General features: G+C 49.4%; 1 protein-coding gene across 3 annotated transcripts in view; it reads right to left on the reverse strand.

Annotated features, from left to right (window-relative positions):
- Kcng2 (potassium voltage-gated channel modifier subfamily G member 2) overlaps window positions 1-13797 on the reverse strand; it is a 60151-nt gene that overhangs the window by 13983 nt on the left and 32371 nt on the right. For all 3 annotated transcript variants that reach the window (XM_051163735.1, XM_051163733.1, XM_051163734.1), the window contains exon 2: window positions 8763-9472. In XM_051163735.1, coding sequence (XP_051019692.1) covers window positions 8763-9437 — 675 coding nt within the window. In that variant the 5' untranslated portion in view covers window positions 9438-9472. The remainder of the gene's footprint in view (window positions 1-8762; window positions 9473-13797) is intronic.

Here is a 13797-nt window from a genome sequence, read left to right on the forward strand (position 1 = left end):
CATGCTGGCTGCCTTTTTGCACACTGAGCCTTTCTTGCTAAGTGTATTTCTAGGCTCTTCACAGTTTTATTCTAATACTGACCAGAACAGTTTTCCCACTATTTTCTTTAAAAAAAAAAAAAAACAAAAAACTATCCTTATATTCAGAGAAGTGACTGTTTTTTTTTTTTCTGTTTATTTTTTTTAGCCAGCCACATTGACAAATTCACTTGTTTAAAATACACTTTCAGCTGTGTCTCTTGGATTTGCAGGAAAATCCATATGAAAGATGGCTACGGACTGTAAGGAGGAAGCATCCCCCTCCCCACAGCGCTTTGTCAACAGGCAAATCTGTGGAATGCAATCACAGCCCTAGGAATCAGAAAGGACCTGGTAAAACAAGTAAAACAGCTTCCTATTCAGGGTGCATCCCAAGAACAGAAGGACTTGCCGCAAACTGGTCCACCCAGGGGCCAAAGACGTTGCCTGTGTATGGTCAATGCTTATGTTGCATTGTGTATGTGGACAATCCGAGCCTTAGGAGTGAAAGTAACCTTTACATTTATTTAGCCATCCATATTTTACCATACCATGCTAAAACAAAGGATTTATTCATGGCATCCCATTAGGACTAATTAGAAACAACGCTACATTTTAGGAGATGCCCCTCAGAGGCTTACGATGTTGCTTCTAGCCTCCTTGTTCAGCCTGCTGAGCAGCAGCTTAGGGCAGAACACTCTTTCACCCCTTGATGGGAGGCAGAATGCACTCAGCAGTTCTCGCAGAGTTACCAAGTGCTCATTCAAAAGACATCCACCAAGCGTCAGGCCCACTGTGGATCCAAAGGCGAGCAAGATAGTTTGCTCCTTCTGCAGGATTGTAAACAGGAGGGTACCAACATCCAGGGCCAGGTTGGCTCTTACCTGGCTTAAAAGGGCACAAGCAAAGCATTGTCTTGGATGTTCACCGAACTCAGTAAATCTGGAGCTGCCCGTCAGGTGCCCATGAGGAAGAGGACATTGGGTTCATTGAGCTTTATGCTGAAGTAGGAGTGACAGGGGAGGCAAGGCAGGGAGGGCGTGCCCATGGCCAGCAGAGACACGTGCGTGATCAGTGGGAGGACACCGGGGTTTGCACATAGGTGTGCACCTAAGACAAACAACCACCTAAGGGCAGTTGATGAAGAAGAGATGGCAGTCTTCAGAGGAGTAATTAGAAATATATGTAAAAACGCGCCTATTGCCTAGTGATCAAGGAGACTTAAACAGCCATGAGATAGTGTGTGAGACAGATGGGTGAACTTGGAGAAATATTCCCTCACTGGCCTGCAGGGACATATGGAGGACTGGGCCCAAGATCACTGCCCTGACCTCTGAGGAGCAGCCACTCACACGCATGATGTAAGTCACAGTCATCTGTGGACGGAACGGCCATCCAGAACCCGTTATAAGAGCGAAGAGCTGGGGAATTGATACCACACTCCCCCAGTGCTGTGCAGACAGATGCAGGGATTTTCAGATGCTGGAAGACAAGCTGGCTGCCGCGCTGCGAGCAGGTCACCATTCTGTCAGAAAGGGGAGGTTATCATCAGGAGGAAGTGGGTAAAGAAGCCTATTGGCCTAGTGAGGTTTTTCAGATCTGCCGTTGTCCTGGGAATTGCTCTGCATTGTGCAACTGTCCATAAAAGCGCAAGCTCAGGGCGGGTACAGGGATCGGAGGTCCAGCTGCTTCCTCCAAGCTCTGTACACACTGAGCTGGTAACAAGTGCTCCCATGGAGGTGGCGGTTTATTTTTTTAAGGTGGCCAAGTCCATGTGTAAGGGAGAAAACTGACTCTCAGTTCAGGAAGGTATGCTTTTCCAGAGTGGCTTCTGTGCAAGGGCAGGCTTCCCACAGCACACGGGGAACCAGCGGGTGCAGGTTTGCCGGTCCTTGGTGCAGGGTTCTGCGGCAGCCCTCAACAGAGCGCTCCACAGTGCCTCCTGGGGGATGGTTTCGGTAAAACGGCATAAGATGGCCATGGCTTCCCCTTTGTGCTACACTTCAACATTTCAAGCCTAGCAGGACTCAAAAATTTATCTCAGTTTCAACATCTTATGTTTTTCCAACTGGGTAGTGCCTGATGAATTTATGCTTGGGTGACCTGAGTTCCCTTAAAAATACAGCTTATCTGTCAAAAACAATTCGATCCTATTTAGGGCAATGCTGGGAGGCAATGAAATCACACACATTTGAAAAAGATCTTCCATTTCCTGTTAGTTCAAGCGAGTCCTTGGCACTTCAGCTGTGCTTACTGGCAGATGTGGATGTCAGTGGGGGCAGAATGACCCCTGTACGAACATGGTTAACCAAATCTGGGCATTAGAGCAGAGAACCACTGGTCTTTGTGTGCCAACCAGGTCACCAGTGGAGGTGGTGAGTTCCTGGTCTGCCATTTTCATCCAGCTTTGCTCTGTCCTCAGACCAAAACCCTTGCTAGTTATCAGAACCTTCTGGAGTCCAACAGAGGGAGGTTGTCCACTTTATGGGGCTGGGGCCCACCTGTACCACACAAATCCCCTCTTACAGTGCTACCATGGCCCTCTGAGGTATGTTTGTATTCTTGGGGGCCAAAGGATAACCTGAGTCCCCTAATTCTCAACGGTCAACGAATCGAATCTGATCTCTTTGCAGAGCTTGCATTTGACTGATGGAAAAACTGTGACCCTAGAGGACAAATAAATGTTTAAAGGCCCCACAACAGTCGGAATAGGCATCTGGGGACTGAAGAGATGGCTCAGTGGCTAATAGCTCTTCCAGAAGACCCCAGTTCAGTTCCTAGCACCCACATCAGGCCGCTCATAACAGTCTCTAACTCCAGTTCTAGGGGATCCAACATCTCTTGCTTACACACACACACACACACACACACACACACACACACACACACGTTTGCAGGCACAAAATTAATAATAAAAAATAATATGAATTTAAAGCCGGGTGGTGGTGGCACACACTTTTAATCCCAGTACTCGGGAGCCAGAGGCAGGTGGATCTCTGTGAGTTCAGGGTCAGGCTGGTCTACAGAGTGAGTGCAGGACAGCCAAGGCTACATACAGAGAAACTCTGTCTCAAAAAACTTAAAAAAAAAAAAAAAGAAAGAAAAAAAAGAATATGAGTTTAGTATAAGGATTTAACAGTATCCAGTTTTGACTCTTACGATGACACAGGGAGATGAAAGAACTAGGATAGATATTGGAGGCTTGGTCTTGCACCTTCTAGGCACTTAGCTGCATCTTTAACATGAGTTGTTTCAAACTAAGGCAACACAGACCCAGAACACAAATCTAGACTTGCTCTGCCATATTTGTGTAGGCAGTGTACACATTTGTGTAGCCAGTGTACACAAAACTGACCACGTACTGCTGTCCCATGCCTCTAGAAGCCCCCACAGGGCCTCCCATGGAAACGGGCAGCCACAGACTCCTACACCAACTCTGAGCAGTGGGGTGGCCATAGCACAGAAGGAGGCTGCACTGTCCAGGCCACAAGACCACACACCATGCTCACTTCACAGTCCCAGCAATCTGAGGAAGAAGAGAAAAGCAAACAGACCTGATTCAGATGCCTGACTGCAGCTCAGCCCTTTGCTGACTCACTTTGTAACATCACTGACAGGAAGATCTGCAAACAGGCAGATAAACCAATCACACACACTACTGGCTAAACAGGGGACATAGCGTCCAGAGCTAACTGGCTACATGGTGGTCCTATAGTGCTCTGGCCTCAGGCAAGGCAAGGTCTCTACCCATAGCCTTCCAGACTCCTGTGATTCTGAATATGACAGCACCTGGTGACATACCCTAGCACAGGTGCCCAAGCAGAGGTGCTGGGCAGCAGTCTGCCACTGTCAGCAATGGTAAAGGCCACTGACCAGGTTGTGCCTTTCTTCTCAGCAAAGAGCAGCCGAGGTTTTCTTGTCCTGGGTTCACAGCTACTGGTAAAGACAATTTCACCAGCCCCCTATGCACTAGTACACTGCATATGTCAAGAGGCCTAGCTGCTTGACTGTGGCCTCACCCAAAGCCATCTGTCCTATGTTCCTTTGTCCTTCATAGGTGGAAAGAACAGTCTTAGAGCCTCTTGGGGACATGAAAGAGACTATGTTGCTGGCCATGCTGGCCACCCTAGATGCGGGGACAAGGGAAGGAGTGTCGATGTTGAGACTTGGTAGTGTGGCTCTGTGTCACATGGAACACAGGCATTTTCATGTCAATGTGGACAGGAAGCCCAGCGCTGAAGCTCCCTTGGTAGTTCCTCTGCCTCCTCTTCTCTGCCCTGAGGTTCCGAGATGAGCCTCCTCTATCTTCAGAACTCATATCCTGTGAAACCAGTCAGAGGTTCCCCTAGAGATGGGCCAGAGGCAAAAACAACACATGCACAGTATGTCTATGTCAGTGCCAGAAGTGCCATCTGGCAGGGCTCTCACAGGGGTACCAGTGAGTGAAGAACCTTCAGCCACAGACACCAGGGTGGGCACAGGGCAAAGGCCAGTGCTCATATGATGGGGGAGCTTTGTATGTGCTGGGTAGACTCTAGGGGGGCTGGAGCTTGGTCAGATGTAACCACAGATGTATCTGTGAAGGTGTCAGATGTTTCTCTCCTGTGACCAGCCTTACTCAGTCATATAGAACCATAAATGGCATAGAAGGCCTCCTCCGGGGCCATAGAGAGTCCTACCTAACTGTGGGGCCAAGACCTTGGCACTTCTGCTCTAAGCCCGAGCCTCGGCCCACTGGGTCTCTGGGAAAGGCTGTAGCTTTGGGAAGCTTGGGCAGAGACTGTGGAAATAAGTCCTTACAGTGAGCCCACATATCCTTCCACTTACTCTGGGGAACCCTGACTAATGCCCAGAGGGCTAGGCCCTCACTCTGCCAGAAGGTGGCAGGGCTCTGTGACAGAGGCAGCGGTGTGTCTTTGCCGCAGAAACTTTTGCCACCAGCTTCCCAGGCTGCTGCAGAAATAGCCTTAGCGAATTCAAAGCTGAAATCACAGACATGAAATCCATAGCTCATTACAAAAGCCTTAATTTAATCACGTGAGCAAGCGGAAGCATTGACTGGTGCAGGCACACAGACCCGTGCAAAAGGAAATGATGAATTGTGAAAAGCACCCTGCACCCCATGGGCTTTCAGTAGCGACAGGCTGCTCTTGGGCAGCCTGGCAAGCACAGCCCGTCCCCGCTGTGCGCCAGGGCCCAGGCAAGCGCTTAGCTCCGTCTCCAGGCAACACAGCAGCCACCACCGCAGAGAAGGAACCTTGCAGCTATCTGTTGGCATAAAATTGTGCACTATCTCTCCACGCATTTGAATCACTCAAAACAGATGCTGCAACACACCGCCTGGCCTAACGCCTAAACCATGGGCATATCCTACCAACAGGAACACCTTCGAACCCAAAAGAAGAAGAAGAAGACATTTCCACTGTCACCTCTTGACTCTGTGGATACAGTTCTCAGAAGACACCTACTTCCAAATGACTCCATGATAATCAGGACTACTCATGGTCAGGGCCTGTGTTGGTTATGGGTTCATGTAGTACTACTGTCCTGGTGGTCCCTAAGGACTCTGATGTTATGTAGCTATTTCCTCCCAATTGAAACATTTTCTCCTACAGTCCCTAATAAGATTCGGGAAGTAATTTACTTACAAGGCTCAGGAAGCTCCTGAAATTTACAGGATCCACTAAGTTCCTTCCTAAAGTTACATAAGATTAGTGATTGTTTGGGAGAGGAGATTCTCTTATTGGTCAAATTACCTGTAAGTTTTCCCCCTTTATTTTTGTTTTATGTATATGGGTGTTTTTCATGCACTACATATATACGTGTAGCACATGCATTCATTGTCTACAGAGGCCAGAAGAAGGAATCTGACCCCCTGGGATGGTTGTGACAGATGGTTGTGATCTGTCATATGAGTTCTGGGAATTGGAGCTCAGGTCCCCTGGAAGAGCAGCTAGTACTCATAACTGCTGAATCAGCTCTCTAGCTCCCAGAGCTGCCTGCAATCTAGGAACTGCAACCCAGGAAGTGCGGAAAAAGAACTGCATCCCATGTGAACAGCATTTTGCAATCAACAGATCTGAGGAGCTGCAATCTTGTAGGCAGGCGGATGATGTGAGTCCAACAGAAAGGCCATGTTCAAACACACGTGCCTTTCCAGTCCCTGTAGTGAACACTGCTTCTCCTGCCATTGGTGCAGAGCCAAGTCACACAGCCTTCTTCTGGGGTGCCTGAACTGGGCACCAGCAGCAGGGGCATGTTGGACTCTGAGGCCAGCAGGCAAGCGTGGCTCCCAACACAGGCAGGGTACATGGCAGAACCCAACATACTCTGTTTGGGAAACAAGACAGCAGGCTTATGTTGAACGTGCCACAATTTTGCCTGGCTACCAAGAAATTGTGTGAGAAAATGTCACCTCATGTGGCAAAAGGGACTTGTAGTATTAAGATAAAGCTACAGACAGGCCCTGAGAAGTGACGCTGACCTGGTTACCCGGGCGGACATGACAGGGGTCTAAGGTTTGTCCACACGGGAGGCTGGTGCCAATAAGAGAAGATATGTCAAAGCGGAGGTCACAGTGATGTACGCTGGTGATGAAGAAACCAGAAGGCATGGCCTGAAGCTAAAAGCAAGGAGTAGATCCAACAGCCCCAGGAAGGGGCCAGCCCTGCTCCATATTGGCTTAGCCCAGGAAAACATTCTGATTTCTACTCGTTAAAGCTGTGTGCCCCACGGTACGGTAAGCAGGCTATGGTTTCTATGTCGGTTGCTTAGGGAACAAGGACACAGGCCCCTGATGGAGCTCCCAGCCGGTGTTACCCAGTTAATCTTATTTAACCCACAATCCCTGCTACCCAAGCCTGGTACTATTAAGCCCACTGTTAACACTTTCTGTTCTTCTTAAGACCATGGAGAGGTCTGGTAAAGGCTACACACCTGTGAGCATGCGCGGCATCGCTGCTGCATGCTAGGCTGTGGCGAGATGCCAAGTTTCATACATGCTTTACTTAAAACAGCTGATGGGACATCAGGCTTTTTTCCTGGGAGGTGGGGCACAACGATGCCTAATTATGTGATACCTAATGCATGCAGAGCGTGGACATTTCCTAAGTGTTCTCTTTTCTTGCACATCTGGAGACCCCAGAGCACCATTCTATGTAGATTCTGGATCAAGGTATCCCAAGGTGTGTCACAGACCTTGGTGTAGGGGAAGCTAGGGCTTCCCACTGTCTAACCCACACAGCCTAAGAGAGCTCTGTGTACCCAGAATGCCCTCACAGGGAGCCCTTCCATGCCATGTCTAAACTACTTTTCACAAGAACTAATGCTTCAATAGCCAAAAGTGCTGGCTAGAGAGTGAGATGTATGCTCACATTGTCCTGCATGCTGAGCACTAGAGCCCAAGGCACACATAAGAGAACTGACTTATAAAGACGCTAAAGCCACGGTTGTACTATGAGGGTGATTGGCAGCTATTTGGTTATGTTGGGCGGAGCAATTTTTCAGACGAACTATTGACATTTCATGGCTCCTCGCATCCTTGGAAGTGGAGAGAGAAGGACTTTACTCAGCTGGCTCCAATTGGAAGATCCCTGGTGTCCAGAGAGCAGAGGCAGCCAGGGCTGCAAGCTCTTGGTCAGTTGTATTTCTCTGAAGGAGTTGATCCCATTAGGTGAGCACTAGGCATGGCCAGGGACACTACAGGACTCTGGGAAGTTAGTCTGAGAGCTCTGCCCAAGGGAAGGGCTGTCAGTGTGAGCAAGTTGGGAGTGTCTGCTCAGAGGAACAGGAGGGTGTCCAGGGAAGGGGCTGGAAAGACTTGAAGTAGCACTCAGCTAAATTCAACTTTAGAGTGCCCTCTTCTTCAGGAATCCTAACATCCCCAAACATAGACCCAGTCTGCTACACAACATCTTCTCCCCAACTGTTTCCAGAACTTTCCATGATGCTCAATGTGCACAAATGCTTTTAAGTCGTGAGAACTGGCTAACCACAAATAACAGACCTGTTCACATTTCATGTGCTGGCATTATAGGACTGGTGGACAAGACAGAGAAGCGGGTAGAAACAGATCGTTCAACAAGATCGGAGCCCTCATTTCTCCACAAAGGCCCTCTAAGCCTGGGAGGGCCAAACTTGTCTGTACAATTCTCCAGAGCAGTGGTTTTCAATCTTCCTAACTTTGCCACCCTTTAATACAGTTCCTCAATGTTGTGGTCACCCTCCCTCCCCCGCAACCATAAAATTATTTTTGTTGATACTTCATAGCTGTGATTTCACTACTGCTATGAATCATAATATAAATAGTTGACATGCAGTCTCCGTAAAAAGGTGCTGAACCCCCAGGCTGAGAACCGCAGCTCTAGACCCTTAAGATACTGGGTTTTTTTCCCCCCTTCTTAAGTTCAACCTTGTCTAGATTTTATAGTTACTAGTTGCTGAGCTGTTGGAGATGTGGAGAGGGACCCAGGAGAAAAGCTGTGCGTTCTTGTCCTGAAACTTAGTGTAGTTCCGAGTCCTAAGCATTACTCACTGGACCCTCACTTCTGACCACTCAGCTAGCACCGGGAGGATAAGGGGTGTGGAGCCTGTAGCTCTAGCCACTGCAGGAAGTATAGTGGATCACTAAGGCTGGAATCGCTGCATCCCACCTGGGGGCCAGGTGTGGCTTTTCGTCCACACCTCCATGATCCTGAGTCACCCTCTGTCTTGCCCATGGCCCGGAAGCGGGAGCCCACGCTCACCCGTTCCTCTTCTGCGCGTATGTCAGGCATGGTGCTCAGGCACAAGCCGACGGCCGTGACGGCCACGAAGGCCACGGAGACATAGGCGAAGAGCTTGCCCGCCAGCCCGGAGTGCGGGTTCTCCACCACATCGCGTAGGCGCTGTCGGCCTCGCTCCAGCCGCCCGCTCCCCAGGGCTCGCACTGGGCTCCCCTGCGGTCCGCGACCCGGTGGCCCGGCGCTCGCCTCGGCTGCCTCCTCCTCGCGACGACGCAGGCGGCGCAGGCAGCAGCGCTCCAGGCGCGCCTCGTCGATGCCCCAGTAGGCCAGCTCGTCGCGGAAGGCCAGGGCGCACGGGCCGCGCAGCAGCCTCAGCTTGCCGGCGCGCAGCAGCGCCACGATGGCGCGGAAAGCGCACGGGCTGCGGTCGAAGAAGAACTCGTCGCGGTTCACGTCGTAGTCGTCACACACGCGCAGCAGCTCGTCGTGGCCGCGACAGGCTCGCAGGCGCTCCAGGCGAGCCAGGGGACAGCGGGCCAGCGCCGCCCAGGCCAGCCGCACCCTGCAGCCCCCGACGTTGATAATGACATGCCGAGCCCGGGCCCCTCGTCCTCCTCCTCGGCCGCCTCGTCCTCCTCGGCCTGCGCTGCCAGGTTCCGGGCCGGGGGCCTCCGGGTGCCCCGGGAGCCGGGCCATGGCCCCATATGCTGGCCGCGATCAGGAGACTGGGCCTGCCAAGAGGAACCAGAGTGTTAGCACTGCGCAGAGAAGCCGGCCTAGCCAAAGATCCAGGGTCTCGGAGACAGGAGCTTCCTTTCCTAGGTTCACCTCTAACTCCTGCACACTTGAGGCCTCCACTTTGTCCAGACTGGGCATTCCCCCCAGCTTTCCAGAGGGCATGGTAAAGTGGACACCTTATCTCACCTTGCTTCATCTCCTAGAGGGCAGGAACACATAAGAAATGTCTCAGGCAAGGAGAGGTCATAGGTAGAAAGGTTTAAGAAACCCTAGATTCAGACAGGGTTTGTGCCACATATCTCACAGGCTAAGGCCATTTGCAGACTCATGTCTGGTCTGCCCTGGTCTGGTCAGTACTTAAAAGGACAGCAGCTATCAACTCTCCAACAAAGTCAAGATGGAAAAGAGAGGTGAGATGGGGCTTGTCATAAGTTACAAACAGACATGAAATTCCAGCAAGTGCACCGTGTGGACACTGTTCTAGACCAGATTAAAAGGAGCCAATTATAAAAAAGACATTTAAAGCCAAATGAGAAACACTGAGCACAACGTAGGAAGTAAAAGAAAATGTAAAGATATGATAATTGTATCTGAGAAACCAGGGCAGTTTTTCTTAGAGGTCCTGCCTGCATATTCCCGGATGAGGAGGGTCCTGGGACACTGGTGGTGGCAGAGGGAACAGCCTACGTCTCACAGCAGTTGGAATCGCACGGGGCCTTTTTATACTGTACCCATCTTTGACATCTCCACGATGCTAGTGGTCTGCTCTGCTTAGGACAAATCTTCCAGGTTAACTTTGCTTCACAGCTGGGGTCGAGAATCACCACCAGTCAAGAGAGGCGGAAACCCACAGGGCCTGATTTTTCAGCCAGCCCTGGTTTCTTAGAGGAACTGCTTGGAACCCACAGAAATTATTCAGATGGCCTGCGAGGCTTCTAGGTTTCTATGCCAACTGTTTGGCATACACACTTTTTTTCCCACCCTGCACCGGGCTCACTTTTCCTAGAGAATTCTATATTTTTTAAAAAATGGGAGGGCGGTAACATTACTAACACCAAAGACTCTTTTTCTCAGAGGACTCCCCACCCCCTCCAATTTACTGTTTACAGTACTTCTTTGCTTCCTGGCATGGGGAGGCCAGAGGTTCAGCAGAGGCACTTAGAGCTTTGGGTAATAGCAACAACAGCATGGGGCAACAGGCACGTCCCAGCTGGTTCAGGCTAGAGCAGCCTGCCAGCGAGGACACCTTGGATGTCTGTAGGGGACCCTCCCTGCCTCAAGTATTCTTATTGTGACAGCCAGCCAGACAAATGACAACTGTCAGCATACCTGCTAGGAAAGAATTTTCTCAGCCCCAACATCCTATGTGAAAATACATTGAATAATAAAGCACCCCAAAATTTATCCTTAAGGTAATGAAAAACAGGTAGGAACAACTTTGAGAGCCGACTTATGTGGGACTTTGGGGAAAGCTGTCAGTGACTATGAGGACCTTAAGAGAAAACAACTGGATCTTAGTGACAATGACCTTTTGCAGCATCTGAACTTACTCTGTCTTCCCTACTCCAGTGCAGGGAACACACCCACATCCACTCCTGAGGTCAGCCCAGGGGACTTTGCCCATCCCATGCCACCAGCTCAGTGGAGACCTTGAAAAACACAGCCTGTACAACTGACCCTGAGCTGGCACTGGAGGAACAGACTTCATCAGAGCTCACCAGTCCACTAAGCTCCTGGAGGTCTGACTCAAAGGTGTTGCCATTATCTCCCGCACCAGGAACTTGCCTCGTGCCAATATAGCCAGCTTAAGACTGTCTGTCAGAGCCATGGGAGGACATGGCTGTTGTTGCCCGAGGCAATGGATTGTGATTGGAAGAGGAAGGGCTTTGGAGGATGGGCTGGGCTCGAGGTGCTCAGGGAATAAGGAATTGAAGAACGCTTTGGGATTTGGCTTGCTGCGCATATGCCTGGGCTGTGTGTTTACTCAGTAAATATTAAAGAAGCCTCCAAAGATTTCCCAGGCTGACCTTTAAGCACGGAAGCAGGTGAGCAGAAGAGTTATATAGGCTGCCTGGCTGAGTTCTGGCAAGGCCCTAGCTCACACGGCCCATCTGCAAAGACTGGGCTTGCTTTTTGTTCTGTTAATCCAATGGAACAGAGACATTATGGCCACATCAGACAAGGCAAGGCATACAGGCTTTACAAAAGTGATCCTTTAAACTGTGGGCTGTGCAAACAACTGTCAGCAAGCACGGCAAACCACTGGCTGGGGATCTGATTTCCTTAACTGCCACTTACACTGTTTAAATGTCCAGTTTTCAAAAACAAAAATCACAAAGACTATGTAGAATAAAAAAGAATGACCTCCACGCAGGAAGAGAATAATTAAGGCAACGGTCCCTGTGGAACCTTGAACATCAGCTTCACCAGAAAAGACTAAATAAGCTAATTTGAATATGTTCAAGAGATACCCTGGGGTAATGATGCATGCCTGTAATCCCAGTACTTGGGACATTGGGGCAAAGAGGACAGCTGCGAGTTTGAGGCTAGCCTGGGTTACACAGTAAGTTCTAGGTCCCTGTGGGTTACTGTGTGAGAGATTGTCTCAAAAACAAAACTAACAAAAAAGTTCAAGGAAGCCATGCCCGAAGACCTACCTGAAGGAATGATGAGAATGCCTCTCCAACAAAGGGACGATTATAAGAAGGAAGCAAGACAATACAGGACTTGAAAAGTGTAATAATGACATGAAAAACCTGTAGAACTGAGCAGGTCTCATGAGAGCGCCCCCTTGAGTCACGGAGGGGAAACTGAGGAAGGGGACGGAGGAGGCAGAGCTGCCTGCAGGAAGCTTGTCTTGCTCAAGAGACAGCCCAAAAGGAGAAGGGAAAGGTAAAAAGAATGCTTGAAAAAAACAACGTTTTAAAAAAAAGATCCCCCGCGGCTGGAGAGCTGGCTCAGGGGTTAAGAGCACTGTCTGCTCTTCCAAAGGTCCTGAGTTCATTTCCCAGCAACCACATGGTGGCTCACAACCATCTATAATGAGGTCTGGTGCCCACTTCTGTCATGCAGGCAGAGCACTGTAAACATAATGGATAAGAAAAAAAAAAGCAAGGTGGGTAGCTCTTGAAAAATGATGCCTGAGATTGACCTCTGGCCTCCACATATATGTACACATATGTGCATCTCCCCAAAACACATATATTTACACACTAAACAGATAGTAAAACAAATGTCAGTGAAGATGTGTAAACACTAGAACTTCACACCTGGTGGGGGATACTGAACAGCACAGCCCTGCAGAAAAGAGTTGGCAGTGACCCCAAGATCCAGTAGAGTCCAGTCACCACGTGATTCAATGCTCTACGTGTACGTGAGTACCCGAGAGAAATGAAAACGTACACCCAAACACAAATGTGTGCATACATACTTATAAAGCGTTGTTCGAAATAGCCAGGGGGGGGCATACATCAAATTCTATCAATGGTGAGTGAATAGAGGCTAGTGCATGCTTACACTGAAATATTATTGAGACAAAAGCCATGAAGTATTACTATCACATGGACAAAACGTGAACATGTTATGTCAGGTGTAAAAGGCTATGTAGAAAAGGCCATATAGAACGGACCCATTGACATGAAATGTCCATGGTAAGTTTGTTCACAGAGACAGGAAGTTAAAGGCTGCCAAGTGGAGAAGGGGTAATGGAGAGTAAGCATTTGGTAGGTGCAGGTTTTCCTCTGGTGTGATGACAATAGCTTGAATCGACACGGTGGTGACGGTCCTACAACATTGTTAATGTAGTTTTGAAAACCCACTGAAGACTGTATTCTTTAAAATGATCAAAATGGTAAGTACAGTGGTACGTGACTGGAAAAAGTTCTGAGTAAGTTGGTCCAGGTGAAATCCAGCATTGTCCATTGGAACAACAAACAGTGTGTAAGCCCTGAAAATCGCTGCGTGTGATTGTCTACACTGGGGCCTTCCATCAGGGCTAACAGTTTGTCTCCCTAAACACTGTCCAATAAGACACATACTTTTCACTAAGGCAACCTAGAAACCAAAACCACACATGTCCAAGTGGGTGTTGAGTGTGTGGTTCTGTGGGCCCAAGTGTGAGTCACCTGATGCATTACACATGAGAGGTGGAGGGAAGGGTGCTGAGAGGAGGTTGACAAACTGGGGTTCACAGACTGTGATGTTTCCTCTTTATTGTCAACTAGACAGAACTCAGAGCCAGCCAGGAGGCACAGTTCTGGGTTCATCACATAGGAGATCCCAGAGAGGTTTCACCCAGTGGGAGCCCCATTCCATCGGC

Source organism: Acomys russatus, chromosome 20 (assembly GCF_903995435.1).
Source record: "Acomys russatus chromosome 20, mAcoRus1.1, whole genome shotgun sequence".
Taxonomy (NCBI): Eukaryota; Metazoa; Chordata; class Mammalia; order Rodentia; family Muridae; genus Acomys; species Acomys russatus.